Here is a 14,950-nt window from a genome sequence, read left to right on the forward strand (position 1 = left end):
TAACTACTGATTGGACAATACTCTATAAGCATATGCTCGGAAAATGGTCCTTCCCACTATCCTGTGCTGGCTCGATGATTGGTGTATACAGAGGATTGTAGGTGGAGTAAAACTAGCCAGAGTCACTCTTTGGCTTGGAGAAGGTGGTCATGGAGAATCTGCTTCCATCCTGTTCAATCCTGTGTCTTTAGACCTTAGACCAGAATAGACTGACTCCAGCTGATTCTGGGCTGTCCTAAGTGTTAGTGCAGTCATCACAATTATTAACTGCAAATTTTTGTTTTGATGGGTTTTGACATAAAGTTAACTCAACTGCTCCAGATCTCTTCACACAGTAACAAAAGTGATAATTTTATTTGTCATTCTATTTACTGATGCTACCTAGGACATTTGGTAGACCCATTGATTTAGGTAAATCTATACTTCTTCAAAACCTAATTTAAAAATCAAGGCTTATTATTCTGGCAAACCAATGACTGTCCTATCACCATAATTCCATAGCTATTAATTTGTCAGCTGAGATAGTAGAAGTGGGAAGTTATTATGATTCTATCATGGCTTAGCAGACTGTGGTAAAAACTGGGAGGAGGCATATGTCATCATTGCTGTAATGTGCCATAAGGAAAGCTGCCATTATTACAATATAACTTAATGGTTCTCAAGTGTGGTCTAGAGATCTCTAGGTGAGAATAAAAAGGGATAGGCTTTCCCCAGATTGTTTCAGGGTGTCTGGATAAAATGTATTTTCATAATAATACTAAGATGTTTTCATTTCTAATCTGATAAATATTGATGGATAAAACCCATATAAACAAATGCTTTGGAGGGTTAGGAGAATCAGTTACTTTTCAAGGATGTAAAAGACTACTAAGACCAAAAAGTTTGAGATTAATTCCTATAATCAATGGAATATGAAAAAAAATTTAAGTAGGGTTATCAATAAATAGTATATCACACTCTTCAGTAAAAGGATTAGTTCATTCCTTTTCCCACTAAAATACAAGGTTTTCCATTGTGCACCTAAAATATTTCTTATAACATAAAACTCATAATAGGCTAGATGAAACAAAGAGAACTTATTTTCCTACCTCATTCCCATCACGCATTCATAAAGAAACACAATTCCTTCTTTTTGGTGTGGTCGAAGATGATGTACAAGGTAGGGATCTACAACTACATCCACAAGTGGTAAACAGTTCTTATTGAATATCCACTGATGACTTTTATCTGGTCGTGGCATAACAAAGGAATCTTAAAAGGAATTATTAAGACAGCTATAAATGTACTTATTTTCATTTAATTATTAGCAATTACATTTGTCTTCAAATGTACCATTATAAATTTACTATTCCTAGTAAAAATGGTTACAATTATTATTAAACTTTTGTTGTTGCTATTCAATCATTCAGTTGTGTCTGACTCTATGTGATTCCATGGACAAAGTTCAACTTTTCTTGGCAGTGATCCTGGAGTGGTTTGCCAGTTCCTTCTCTAGTGTATCCCCATTTTACAGATGAAGCACTAAGGAAAATGGAGTTAAGTGACTTGCCCACTCAGCTAGAAAGTGTCTGAGATTAAATTTTAACTCAGATCTTCCTAGCTCCAAGTCTAATGCTCTATCTTCTATGTCACCTAGCTATTCTATTTAATAATAATATTTAAAATTTATCATTTAAATTTCATAGTTTACAAGGCACTTAAATTTTTGTCATTTTTGTCCTGATGACAATTGTGTGAAATATTCTTTTATTTACCTCATTTTACAGATTAGGAAACTGAGGCTATGCTTACTTAAGTGACTGACTTGCTTAGGGTCTCACGTGAATAAGTATCCAAGTCAATATTTTAATACTGTCTCTGACTCCAAGTCTAGCACTCTATCACTATGCTACCTAGCTACCTTACCAATAGAAAACAAACTTTCTGCTATCATCTATTATCAGGAGTATTGTTCTAAACATTATCAGTGGTGCCAAGTTAGAGAACAAAGTTAAAAAACAAAACATAACTAGATTGCTTACTTATCCTCCATGCAAGTTCTACTCAAATGTCTCATTTCAGCTTAGCAATGACTATATACTTAAAGATTTCATTCAATGAACAGGTCCTGCATAGCTGGAAAGACTTCAAGTATGCACATATCTGGCAATAAATAGCTGTTCAAAGGCCAAGCATACCTAAGTTTGAAGAGGTTTATCAACATAAGGTTAGTGATTAGCAAGAGGTAACAGCATATAATAAAAATATAACTTTCAGTAATAAGAAAAATTGAGCCTCAGAAAGAAATTTTACCCAGGTTATAATTCTGTGAGAGCTTCACCACAGATTATAAAGGCAATTCAGTTCAATGCATCTTTACTAAATGTATACTGCATGTAAGGCATTATGTTAGCATTAAAGAAACAAAAGCAAACAAAATAATAACCAGTAATCTAAAAAAGGACCAGATGTCTCATAAATCAAGAATTTACTATATAAATGTATTGAAGGTATCATAGTGTCAAGTAAAGACTGAGAATTAAAGAAAAAAGGAAAAAGAACAGGAAAAGGAAAAAAAAAGGATCAAAATTTCTTGTAAACTTTAGTAAAGGATATTTTCTGGATCATGGCAAAAGATTACAAATCTAGGGAAACGTCATCTAACTTAAAAAAAGAGAAAAAAAAACAAACCATTATTGTACCTGAGGCTAGATAAGTTATTAGCAATGCCTCTGCATAAGCTGGAGTTCTGTTTTATCACATATGAATTAATAAGGAACAGTGGGCCTTCATGACAATCCATTTATATTCACTACAATTAACAGGCAACTATTTGGCTCAGTAGATAGAGCTGGATCTGTTAGGAAGACAAGTGTTTAAATTCAGGCTCAGACACTTAGTAGTTATGTGACCCTAAGCAAGTCATTTAACCTCCATCTACTTCAGTTTCTTCAACTGGAAAATAGGGGTAATAATAGCACCTACCTCACTATATTGTTGTGAGGATCAAATGAGATATAAAGCTTCTAGCTTTAGTAATTGGCATTGCTTATTCCCTTCCCCTGCACAACTATTTACATGTGTGAATATAGATAGAAATATATGTATGTATGTATATATGTGTATATATATACATATGTGTATGTGTCCTCGGAAATATAGCCACATACAACCATGAACACACAAAAAGAATAGGATATTAACAAAATTTCAAAGGGAAGTGACTATAGTAACATGAAATCACAGTGAATTATGTCAACATTAAACTATAGCATTCTCTGGCATATGTCATACATCTTCCTCTTTAGGTAACCACATTTATAAAGAAGATTATCACTGAGATATTCTGAGTAGACAAGGCAATTTTCACGTTCAGTCTTTTAGGACCAAGAAATTGTAGCAGCTGAATTGGAAAGGAAAAAAATTATTTTTTCTTCACTCTCATTGGAGAATCTTCCAGAAATGCAGCTAAGAGCCCAAGGTTTAGAATGGCTATAGAAGAAATACTTTTATAGCTATACTGGGAGGAGCTTGACAGAAACCTCTTCCCAAGTAAACAACACAGCAAAGCCACACAGGATCATCTTGCTTTCTGGGTCTGGTGTAACACAGAACATGTGACTTCAATTTTGGTGTCAATAAAAGACAGGCACTAATGGCAAAAAATGAGGTTAAGACACAACAGCATCTATGATAAATCTTTTGCAATCCCATTTATGGTGATTGTTGTGCTATGTATACTTAGGTGAGTAATATTTCTTTGCTCCTCAATTTTCTTATCTATAAAATGAAGAGGCTGGATTCCATTATCTGTCCTTTCAGCTCTAACAATTCTATGATTTTGTGCTTGCAATAGGAAAAAAAGAATCAGCAGATATATCACCTGAGTTCTTTTCATTTCTATTGTCAAGACAAATGATCTATATGTGCTACATTCATTAAGTTTACTAGTACCTTCAGATAAGTAATAAAATATGGTTGAAATTTTAAATACATTTGAAGTTCACATTCTTGTATCTCACCAGGAATCAAAGAGCAATAAACAGTTCTATACAATCATAATTAAAATTCAGAAGCAGCAAGGTTTAGTTGTATTGTGCTGTGCTCAGCTCTGTTGCACAGAGTATCAGAAATAACATCTGACCCCAGATTCTCTGTCTACAAAGCCAGCACTCTTTTTTGCTGTTCCACACTGAATCCTGACTTATTTTTTTTCCCTACTAAACATAATTTTTACTGTTCAGATCTATTTGCACTGGAGCCCATGTATACATTTCTAGTTATCTATAGGTCTCTGATTTCATAAGTCTATATTTCAAATACGCATGTGTAAATATACATTTCCACCCATACATGTGTATACACACACACATATAGATACATAATATGAATAATACAATATACCCACATATATTCCAATATAAATACATATGGGCTTCCTTATATGATTATGGTTATTTCCAAACACACTATAAAACCTTAGGTACTGCTACAGGGAACTTTCACTTTTTTTTAATTGGGAAAGCAAGTTTACAAAGAAAAGAATCAAATAAAAAATAAATTTTGACAATTCACATGGCTCCAAATATCTCTCCATTCTTTGATATGTTTTGGTATTACTATAATCAGTATATACTGTTTTAAATTCTGCCTTTTTTCCATTTGAAATTTCTTAATTATACATTTCCATGTCAGATATTTCAAACCACTCAAAGTTAAATAGCATTCTACTGTGTCTTGCTCAGGTATATCCTTGTTGTTGGGTCTTTGGATCTTTTTCCATGTTTCCAATTATAATAATATGCTACAAACAAGCATCTTTGTATTAATTACTTTCCTTTTATTTGATATTATTTCTCTTTGAACTTTTCAAAATCTCAAACACACACAAAATATTTACAAATAAAAACAGAAGATTTAAACACAAAACAAATTATCTTACAAATCCCTTACTTTGTGCATATGGATCATGACGAGGTTTGAAATTTGGGGAATCATCTATAATCTTTTCTTTTGTGTTGGATTTGCAGCTACTTTTAACTGGATTAGAAAAAGGCTTCCGGGTAATTTGTGAAGGTGTGAGGCATGGGCTCCCTAAGCTAGATTGAAAACATCTACCACTTTTGTAATCATCTGAAGAAATTATACCCATGACCTCTATTTCTTTTCCACCAATCACTGTTGCTTCACCCTCATTTAAACTGTCCAAATCTTTCAATTTATATCCAGTGCCTGAAAATGAAAACAAGAAAAAAGAGATTTAGTGACACGAACAGTGGAACAAATTAATTAGTGACCAAGCACTTAGCATTCAACAGCTGGTAATAAAAACAACTATTTTGTTTGAATAACCCTTCATGACTAATAAGAAAGTACACAAGATTTTTCCCTTTGATTGAAAACTTAAAGTAGTTGAAAAATTATCCATGCACATGTTTTGAAAATAAAAAACCTTAATTAAAAAAAAAAAGAAAACTTAAATAAGTTAACTAATCATATAGGGATAAAATTAAGTAAACTTCATTCAAGAGAAAAAACAAACGAACCCAAACCTTAACCATAACTGGCCTAAACCATCAACTATAGAATTGTTCTTTCCTAAAAACTAAGCATGGAAGATAAATGTAGAATGAAAACACGGAGCAGGAAAAATCTGTAAGTGCCATTGATTTTTAGTAGTACAACTGGTGAGCTGCCACCACCAAAACAACCAGCCATTCACTAACAAGAACTAACAAAAACATGAACAAGTTGAAAGGTAGAATATAATAATGATGCTGAAAATCAGTCCTGTTGTTAGCAGGACAAAAGTTTTGTACCAGCCTAAATAAGACAGTAGAAGCCAAGCACTGCAGTAATTACAAGAGATAAAAAGACAAAAAGAAAAATTTCCTGCTCTCAATGAGCTTACATTGTAACAGAATAGATATATAAAACACAAAAGAGCTTAAAAAGGCTAAGGTGGCCCACTGTATCCTGGGTCATCTCCAGATCTATATGTTGCTGTTGGACCCAGATGGCTCTGAGGAGAGAGTGAAATTGGTAATTATGCACAACTCTTGCCTCATGTAAATCCAATCCATTTGTAAGTAAGGACATCATTCTCCTGATGTCACTGGTTCTCTTCAAAAACAAACAACTTTGGGAGTGGAAGAGATATTAGCTAAAGAGAACAGGAAGGACTTTATGGAGAAGGAGGCACAGTGATTTCATGGTAGTAAAGATGAGATGCATCCCAGGCATGTGGAATAGCCAATGAAAAGGCAGAGAGGTGGGGGGATGGACACCTTCCTACTTTTTATAAATGTCTTCTTATTTACCTCAAATATGAGATAATTCTCTTCCCCATCCCCTCCTTTTCCTCTCCTCTTAGTATATTCCTCTTTTACTCCTTTTCCATTCTTTTATGATCATCCAAAACACATAAGAAAAGCACTTCAAGGCTTTCTATCTAATTAGACTTCTATGATCTTTCAAGATGATATGGTTCTGAAAACAAACATATATTATCTCCCCCTCACAGTAGAATATAAACAGATCGTTACTGATTTTTCCCTATGATTGCTTGCTCATGATTACCTTTTTATATTTCTAATCCTATGCTTGTATTTTTAAAATTTCTACACAGTTCTGGTCTGATCTTGTCATCATGAATGCTTAGACAAACTCCATTTCATTAAAAAGCTATTTTTTTCTTCCTGCAGGAATATACTCAGTTTTGCTGGAAAAGTTACTTTTGTGGTAAGTCTGTGTTTTTGTTTTCTTCAATATTGTGTATTCTAAGCACTCAATTTCTTTATATCAGTGGTTCCTAATCTTAAGTAATTCTGATTGAGGTTCTTCAATACTTTAATTCTTTCCTTCTACTGTATTATTTTTTCTTTCATCTTTAAATTCTAGCTTTTGGCTATAATGTTTCTGGGAATTTTTATTTTGGAGTTTCTTTCTGGAAATAACCAATGAGTTCTCTCTTCTCCTTTCTTTTAGGCCCTTCTCTACCTATTTTCGGGGTGAATAAGATGAATTTCTATACTCAGGTGTGTATGTATATATATTCTTTCTTCCTTGAACTTGACATTTTTATCTATAAATCAATATCGGATATCATCAATAAAAGAGAGAAAGAAGAGATCAGCAAATTGCATACATCCAAAAAGAAAACATCTAAAAACAACAAATCAAAAATTTTCAAAACAGAAAACCTAAAAATTGAAAATTAATAAAACTAAGTAAAAAAAAACCCATTGAGCTAATAAATAAAACAAAGAACTAATAGTTTCCTCATAGTAAAGAATCCATCCTATATAAAATTGCTCAATTAATCTTTCTAATGCAAAGTTACTATTATATAATCCCATTTCAAACTTTCAATAATTTGTAATTGCCTACCTAAAAATCCAACAAAAATATTCAGCCTAGCTTACAGGGCCCTCGATAATATAGAACAATCTATTATTCCAGCTCTATCCCCCACTGCTATCCTGCCTGGCAGACAAAAAATGACAGAGAGATTTGAAATCAGTGAAAAATAAAATAAGAGTATGGGCCCATGTGCTAAATGTGAATCAAAAGCAGCCACGTAGAAAGGATCATCCTACTTCCTAAAAAGGCAGGAGATCTATCTTAAATAAATTAAGCCATGTTCAGGGACAACCAGTAACTAGTTGACCCATGGGCTTAACAAACGGGTAAAGCAAATGGGCAACTGCCATTACATTTTGCCACTGGACTCAAGTGGCTCTGGAAAAAGTCAGGCTCTGTACAGCTCTCCTTCACCTAAATTCAATTCATTTGCAAGGCATGACAAAGACTGATGCCATGGTCGTCTTCGAGAACTAAAGACAAACAACAATAAGAAAAACAAAAGTACAAGAGTTATCCAAGAAAACAAAGGAACTAAATCTTGCTTTCAAGAAAGTATAGTGAGTAAGAAGAATTCTGCAGTCACAGAGAGCATACTAAGTTTGTGTTTTTGCCAGGATTAAGTAACATCTGTGCATATACAAATTGACCTTTGTCCTAAAAGAGAAGGCTGGAAGAATGTGACTTCCTTTCTCTAGGTTAGAAAAGAAAATTAAATATTCCTTTTAAAGAATGGAAGCTAGAGCTCAGATAAATTTAACATAGGCTTTTAAAAAATCTATGTAGCAAAAGTTCATTTTCACATATAGTAATTTTTTTCCTGTTCTTTGTATGATGAAAATGTTCATATTTGTTGATGTTTGCTAAATTCATAACAAAAAATGAAATAAATCTGTTTTAAGGAAGAAATAATAAAGAAAAAAATAGGAGAAGCAAAGAGGAATTCTCCTCTGTATCAGAAGGTAGATGAGGGAAATATTTCAATTTCAACAAAGCATTTAACATAATTCCTCAAACTATCCTTAAAGGCAATTTGGAAAGATGTGTTTTAGATGATCAGACAGACAAATTTAGAACTGGTTGAATGACTGATGCCACAGAGAAGTTATTAATTTGTTAATGCCAGCTTGGAGGGATTTCTCTTGTGTAATGCCCTATGGATCTGCCCTTTGTACTGTATTATTCCACATCTTTTTTAATGGTATGTATGAGATCGATCCTCTCATCTTCCCTCCTAATTTGACAGTAAGTTCCTAACAGTTGAAGCTAGCTACATTTGATTTCATCAGCTCATGAAGCTGTCATATTTATTCCATGTTGAATGTTTTATTCTTAGCCAATAAGTCACTGTATAGTTAAAGTCATGTAAAAAATATCTAAATCTGTTGAAAATCTTTTTCTTGCCTACAGCATGAAGCAAAATTCCTTGTACAGGTGTGTATACAAAAATTACAAGGCATTCAATTAATAAATGTAAAATTAAATTGAAAATCTAGATAATTGAAAATTAAGTGACACAGTAGATATTCAGGAGTCAGGAACACTGAATTCAAATCCCACCTCAGACAATTACTAACAGTGTGATCTTGGGCAAATTACATAATCTTTTTGCCTTAGTTTCCTCAAAGAAAAAATGGGGAATAACAAAAGCACCTATTTTCCAGGGTTGTTGTGAGGATCAAATGAAATCACATTTGTAAAGCATTTAGTACAATGACTGGCATATAGAAGGTGCTATATAAATACTTGTTATTGAAGTCTCCCATCACTATATTACTTTCAAAATTACTAATTCCTGTTGGATATTAGCCATTTAAGGGACTTCAAACGTCAGAGATGTCATTCATAATATTTCTGGTATGTATACAAAATTACAAGATACATATTAGGAATTTTATAAATGTTCATTGGATTTATTTACTGACTTAAATGACTGACATTTAAGAAGAATGAAACATTGAATTCCATAGGAAGATCATGAATATTAGCAACAACCACCATCTCTAGCTCATTTTTTTCAAAATAATTTTTCTTTATGAAAAGAAAAAAATACTTCCATTAAAACATACTTTTCTATAATCCTCTCTCTCCTGTGTACCATGGCTTAAAAGTGAATGAAATAAATTAGCACTTAAATGAATCTCCAAAAAAAGCTCACAAAAATGCTTTAAATCTCAGACAAATATACCTACTTAGTTCCAAAAGACTACTTACGTTCAGTTATCTTGAGTCGTAAGATTGTCATTCTCAAAGGTGAATATCTTATTTTTACAAGTCTCAGACAGAGTGTCGGGGTTACAAGCAAAATTTATAGATCATATGAGATACTAATAGGGTCAATTATGTATTTTGATCATCTGTGATATTACTATAAGTTTACCCTTGCATATGAAACCTTAAAGAAAGATCAAATTTTAATATTATTAAATAGAATATATTTTTGCTTATTATATTCCAGAATTTTTTAGAAGACCTATACTTTCTAGAACATACAAGGGGAGTGTACTATAGAGCTATATACGAATATAAGATAAGAAGCCCTGAAAAGTCTACATGGGTGGACTAAATATTAGTGCTCTATTTCAGGGCTTCTTTTTCCACTTGAAACTCCTTTTGGCCCAAAAATTTTTGCACAATCCTAAATATATAAGTACACAAATCAAATATTTACTGATAATAAATCATAATTTCATGACTCCCACATTCAGTTATGTATTCTGCTCACTTCACTCAGCTTCAGTTCATGTAAGTCTTTCTAGGTTTTTCTGAAATAAGTCTGCTGATCATTTTTTACAGAATAATAGTATTCCATTACATTCATACACTGTAACTTATTCAGCCATTCCCCAATAGATGGGCATCCACTCAGTTTCCAATTTTTGCCACCACAAAAAAGAGCTGCTACAAACATTTTTGGACATATGAGTACTTTTCCCCCTTTTGTGATCTCTGGGCCACAGAACCCAATAGGGACACTGTGAGATCAAAGATTATGCACAATTTTATAGCCCTTTGGGCATAAATCCAAATTGCTCTACAGAATGTCTGGACCAGTTCACAACTACACCAACAACTACTCCTATTTTTTTCCCATACTCCCTCCAACATATATCATTATCTTTCTGCCATCTTCTTTTTTTTAGTTTTAATTTTTTTTAATCTCACCTTAACTGAGTTAAAGTATAGGGTGGTACCTCAGAATTGTTTTAATTTGCATTTCTCTAATCAATAGTGATTTAAAGCATTTTTATATGACTATACGTAACATAGATTGCTTTCTCTAAAAACTATTCATATCCTTTGACCACTTATAAATTGGGGAGTGGCTGGTATACTTATAAATTTTACTCAGTTCTCTATATATTTTAGAAATGAGACCTTTATCAGAAATACTGACTGCCCATTTAAATGAAAACTGAACACAGTGCTTGATTCCTGCTCAAGTGCAATTCAATAGCCTCTTGCCATCCCTGACAGACTGATGAGAAGAATGGATTCCAAACCATCTAATTGGTACCTGGTAGAAGAAACTCAAATGTCAGTCTTTCATCTTGGTAGGAATGTACATTAACAAAAGTCACAATCCCAATAGCTCCCCGTAGTATGAGATTACCTCTTCCAATGTCTTTGCCCTCCAGATCTTTCAAGGTGAATGACCTCCCGCTCACAATAAGGACGGCATCACCTTCCCACTTTTTGTGTTTCTTCTTTGAAACTTTACGCCAAACAACACTGAAATATTTTGTCACGTGGTCAGATATGGCTTCTTTTTCCTCTGACTGGGCTACTTCTGCTGCTACAAGTGCTAGGACCACAAAAATGACAAAAGTTCAGGGGTATCAAAGGCAAAAAGTTTAAACATCTGAATAGAATTATTTGAATAACACCAAAAAGGAAGTCATAAAGTTTTTAAATAAATAACATGTTGAGGGATATTTAGTATGAAAAAGATTGAAATGGTATTAAGAATCAGAGTATACTCATATCAAGAGAGTATAAGCAGAATGCTGAGGTTTAATAACTTAATGTAATATTAAAATAATTATCAGTAAAAATTTTAAAGGCTAGAAATTGGAGATAATCCTAAGCAATCTTAACTATAATATTAAAGAAACAAGTAGTATTATATACTTTAAATAACTACCCCCCTTTAAAAAAAAGGAAATAGAGAAGAAAGTCTCTTTCACCTCTATCAGCAAAACATAAGAATAAAATACCAATAAGACATCCTACTGACAGTACTTTAAAGGTTTCATTTCATACTTACAAAACCCCTGTAAAATAAAGCAAAAATATTGACATTCCCATTTATAAATGGGGAAACTGAGGCTAAGATTGTAATTATCAATGTCAGCTGACCAAAAAGTGGTGAGCTAAGCGAAGGTTTCTTCAGGCCTATGCCCTTTCCTATTACATCATGCTGCCACTCAAAGTAAACAAGGTACCAATTCAATTTTTATTGAATTATTCTTGCCTAATGGCTAAGAATTAATCAAATGGGTCCTCTGGACCATTTGAGTATCCAGGAGCATGTGACACAGAAACATAAAACTTAGTCAAACAGAATTGTGATACAGTGGGTAGAGCTGGACCTACATTCAGGGATACAAGTTCAAACAGAGCTTCAGCTATTTAATTGCTAGCTGTATAACTCTAGGCAAGCAAGTTAACCTCTTTGTACTAATGGTTACTTAAATGAATTATGGTGAGAATAAATCATGGAAGTATTTGTAAAGCATTTAGCAAAGTGCCTGGCACATAACATGTACTTGATAAATTCATATTCCCTTTTATTCCTTTTTCATTTATCTCTTCAATTACACAATCTGCAACTCATCACAACATGGGTAGCATGGAAAAAAACAAAACAAAAAAAACTTGTTAGAAAAACCAGAACTTGCAGTGAAAACTTTTTCATACATAAGGAACAAAACAGATCCAACCAAAGTAATTGGGAAAAAACAAAAACAAAAACAAAAAAACCCAACCAATCAGTTTATCTCTACAAATTGTCAATTCAGTTGAAAACAGAAATTCTTACATTAAATATTATAAGTTTTAAAAAGAAACAAACTATCTATAAAAAGAACCATTTTTTTCTACAACTGACCACATCTTCAATCATACAAGGTACAGAGAATACAATATTACATGGCGTATTTACTGTTTATTGATTTTTGAGTGCTTTATTCAAAAAAGTAAAGTGTAGCTATAAAAGGATCTCATGTATAAGATAAAGTCACATAAGAGCTGGAATCAAGAAACAACAGGGATGACTTGGTTCAATAATCCTCCGATTATCAGTATGAAACAACATATAAAAAGGGATATGTATATTCACAGAAGATGCTTAAATCTGTCATGAAGACTAACTTGGGCACAATTCAAATAAAAGGATAGCCTACAAGCCTTATTAATAAAGTCTTGGATTGGGAGCTAGAGCTAAATCCAGAAATCATCTAGTCCATCCACTCCCTACCCTACCCTCCTTTTTGAAGATGAAGAAACTGAAACCAAGAGAAGCTAGGTGACTTGCAAAGGTTGCCCATGTAGTAAACGGCAATATCAGGCATTAAATTCAGGTCTTCTGAATCCCCACAGTTTCCCTAATGATCAGGTCCCACAGATATTCCTGATTTTGAATGACATTATGCTGATTTCATTAAGCCCTAGAATAGTTTTTTTTTAAGTCTCCTAGGTGAAATATATCCCACTCAAGAGACTGATCTAATAATGCATACAGAAAAAAACTAAAGAAATGAAAAAACCCTAATGCTCCAACTATGACAAATATTTAGATGGGGAGTCCACGAAATTCATTCATATTCTCATGTGTGTGTGTGTGTGTTTCTGTTTTATGTTTCATTTCTTGTTAATAATCAGGTTATTAGAACAGTTATTTCTGTGATTGATCTTATCAACTATACATGATTGCTATACATCCACGAGAGATTGGAAAAGTTGAGTCAACAGTGACTGTTGAGCTTGGAACTATAAAGATGTGGTCTATAGTAGAAAATCATTTGTGAAATTCTGTTCCGTCATATTTTATTAGGCATAATTTTAACACATGTATATGACATTCTCAAGATTTTGATAAAGATAAGTAGGCAAAAAAACCCCAATAGTTATTAACATCTCAAAAATTTTGAATTGGTCATAATACTTAGTACATACATAGTATCTTGTTCTATCTGAAATAAGGATGTCTTCTTTTATTTACTCTTCAGTTTATCAATATCCTTTTTAAAATATAGTATTTAGTGGAACAGTGGATAGATAGAATGCTAAATCTGTAGTCAGGAAGACTGACACTAATCAAATTGTTTAACTTGTCAGTCTCAGTTTTCTGTTTCATTAAGATAAGAACAGCACTTACACTTCCTGGGCTTCTTGTGAGATAATATTTGTAAAGTGCTTTGTAGACCTTAAATAATGTATAAATGCTAGCTATTATTACGTGGTTCCCCGACTGAACACTATAACTTCAGATGTGGCCTATGCATGATATAGCAGGACTATCACAGTCATATTACTGGAAGTTATGCTTCATTTAAGCTCAAATTAGCTTTTAAAACTGCTCCCGTTTGTGTAGCATCAAGATTCAAAGGGTAACTTTGGGGTATATCAGTCAGGGTTCTACATGCTTATTAAGCAAGCAAAGTTCTAGTCAACTAAGTAGAGCCATCCTCAGTACTATGTTAAGAGGAGGGAGTACTTAATTGTTTAGAAGTACATCAAAAATAATGCCATCAAAGTAGACTAAAGTTTTCATTTCTAGAGAAAATTGAGTCCTTCACATCCTTTCAAGTAATTCTGCTATGGATATGATTGTGGGATGCACATTTTGCCTCCCCCATCTGCTTTCCACCCCCCCCCCCCATTTCATGTTTACTTGGAGTCCAATCCCAGAGATGAACTGATGTGTTTCCTGTTACTGTTCCATATAATGTTTTTTTTTTTTTTTTTACAGTCAAGTGGTTATAATGCAAGTATTTCAACCTGGCAAAATTCCCCTTTCTAGGATTACTTGTTTGATGCCACAAGACATAGAATAATATCAGTTTGAAAGTTTTCAGTTGCTGCAGCTATGACCACTTCTAGGAATATTCTCCTTTTCAAAACATAGACTTATCATAATACTTAAATATTGCTATTGTGATTTATCAATGGGAGTGGACTATTGCAAACAATGAACAAAATAAACAATACTATTATTATTAATCTTGTTCCTATTACTAGTCAGAGCAATATCACTTTTTTCTACCACAATGTCTTTTTAAGCTTATTCTTTGGTCTTAATTGAGAATGGGATTCTCTGGTTGCTGTCACTTATTATATTTCCAGACTCCTAATCTACAACTTTACTTTTTTCTAAAGGAAGATGCCACATTTTTCAGTCAGTCAGTAATCCACCATCACCCAGCACCCCCATTCACCTTTTAAATGGGGTGGGAAGAGAGTGATAGTTTCTTTTGCTTTGATTAACTACTGGTAATTCTCTCTTCTTTCAGGATATAGATTTGTCTCTTATACAGATCAGAATCTACAGACCTCAAGTTAGTTATAGTAGCTTGGAGTACCTTAAGATCCAGATTTAAAGCTATAT

The 14,950-nt window shown here is 33.1% G+C and overlaps 1 protein-coding gene across 1 annotated transcript in view; it reads right to left on the reverse strand.

Moving 5' to 3' along the window:
- Positions 1-14,950, reverse strand: part of RAD54B (RAD54 homolog B) — a 110,826-nt gene that overhangs the window by 31,201 nt on the left and 64,675 nt on the right. The window contains exons 4-6 of the mRNA XM_051970850.1: positions 10,955-11,146; positions 4,933-5,211; positions 1,089-1,251 (exon numbers count right to left, since the gene is read on the reverse strand). Of these exons, the coding sequence (XP_051826810.1) occupies positions 1,089-1,251; positions 4,933-5,211; positions 10,955-11,146 (634 nt within the window). The remainder of the gene's footprint in view (positions 1-1,088; positions 1,252-4,932; positions 5,212-10,954; positions 11,147-14,950) is intronic.

The sequence above is a fragment of the Antechinus flavipes genome, chromosome 1, assembly GCF_016432865.1.
Source record: "Antechinus flavipes isolate AdamAnt ecotype Samford, QLD, Australia chromosome 1, AdamAnt_v2, whole genome shotgun sequence".
NCBI classification, from domain to species: domain Eukaryota; kingdom Metazoa; phylum Chordata; class Mammalia; order Dasyuromorphia; family Dasyuridae; genus Antechinus; species Antechinus flavipes.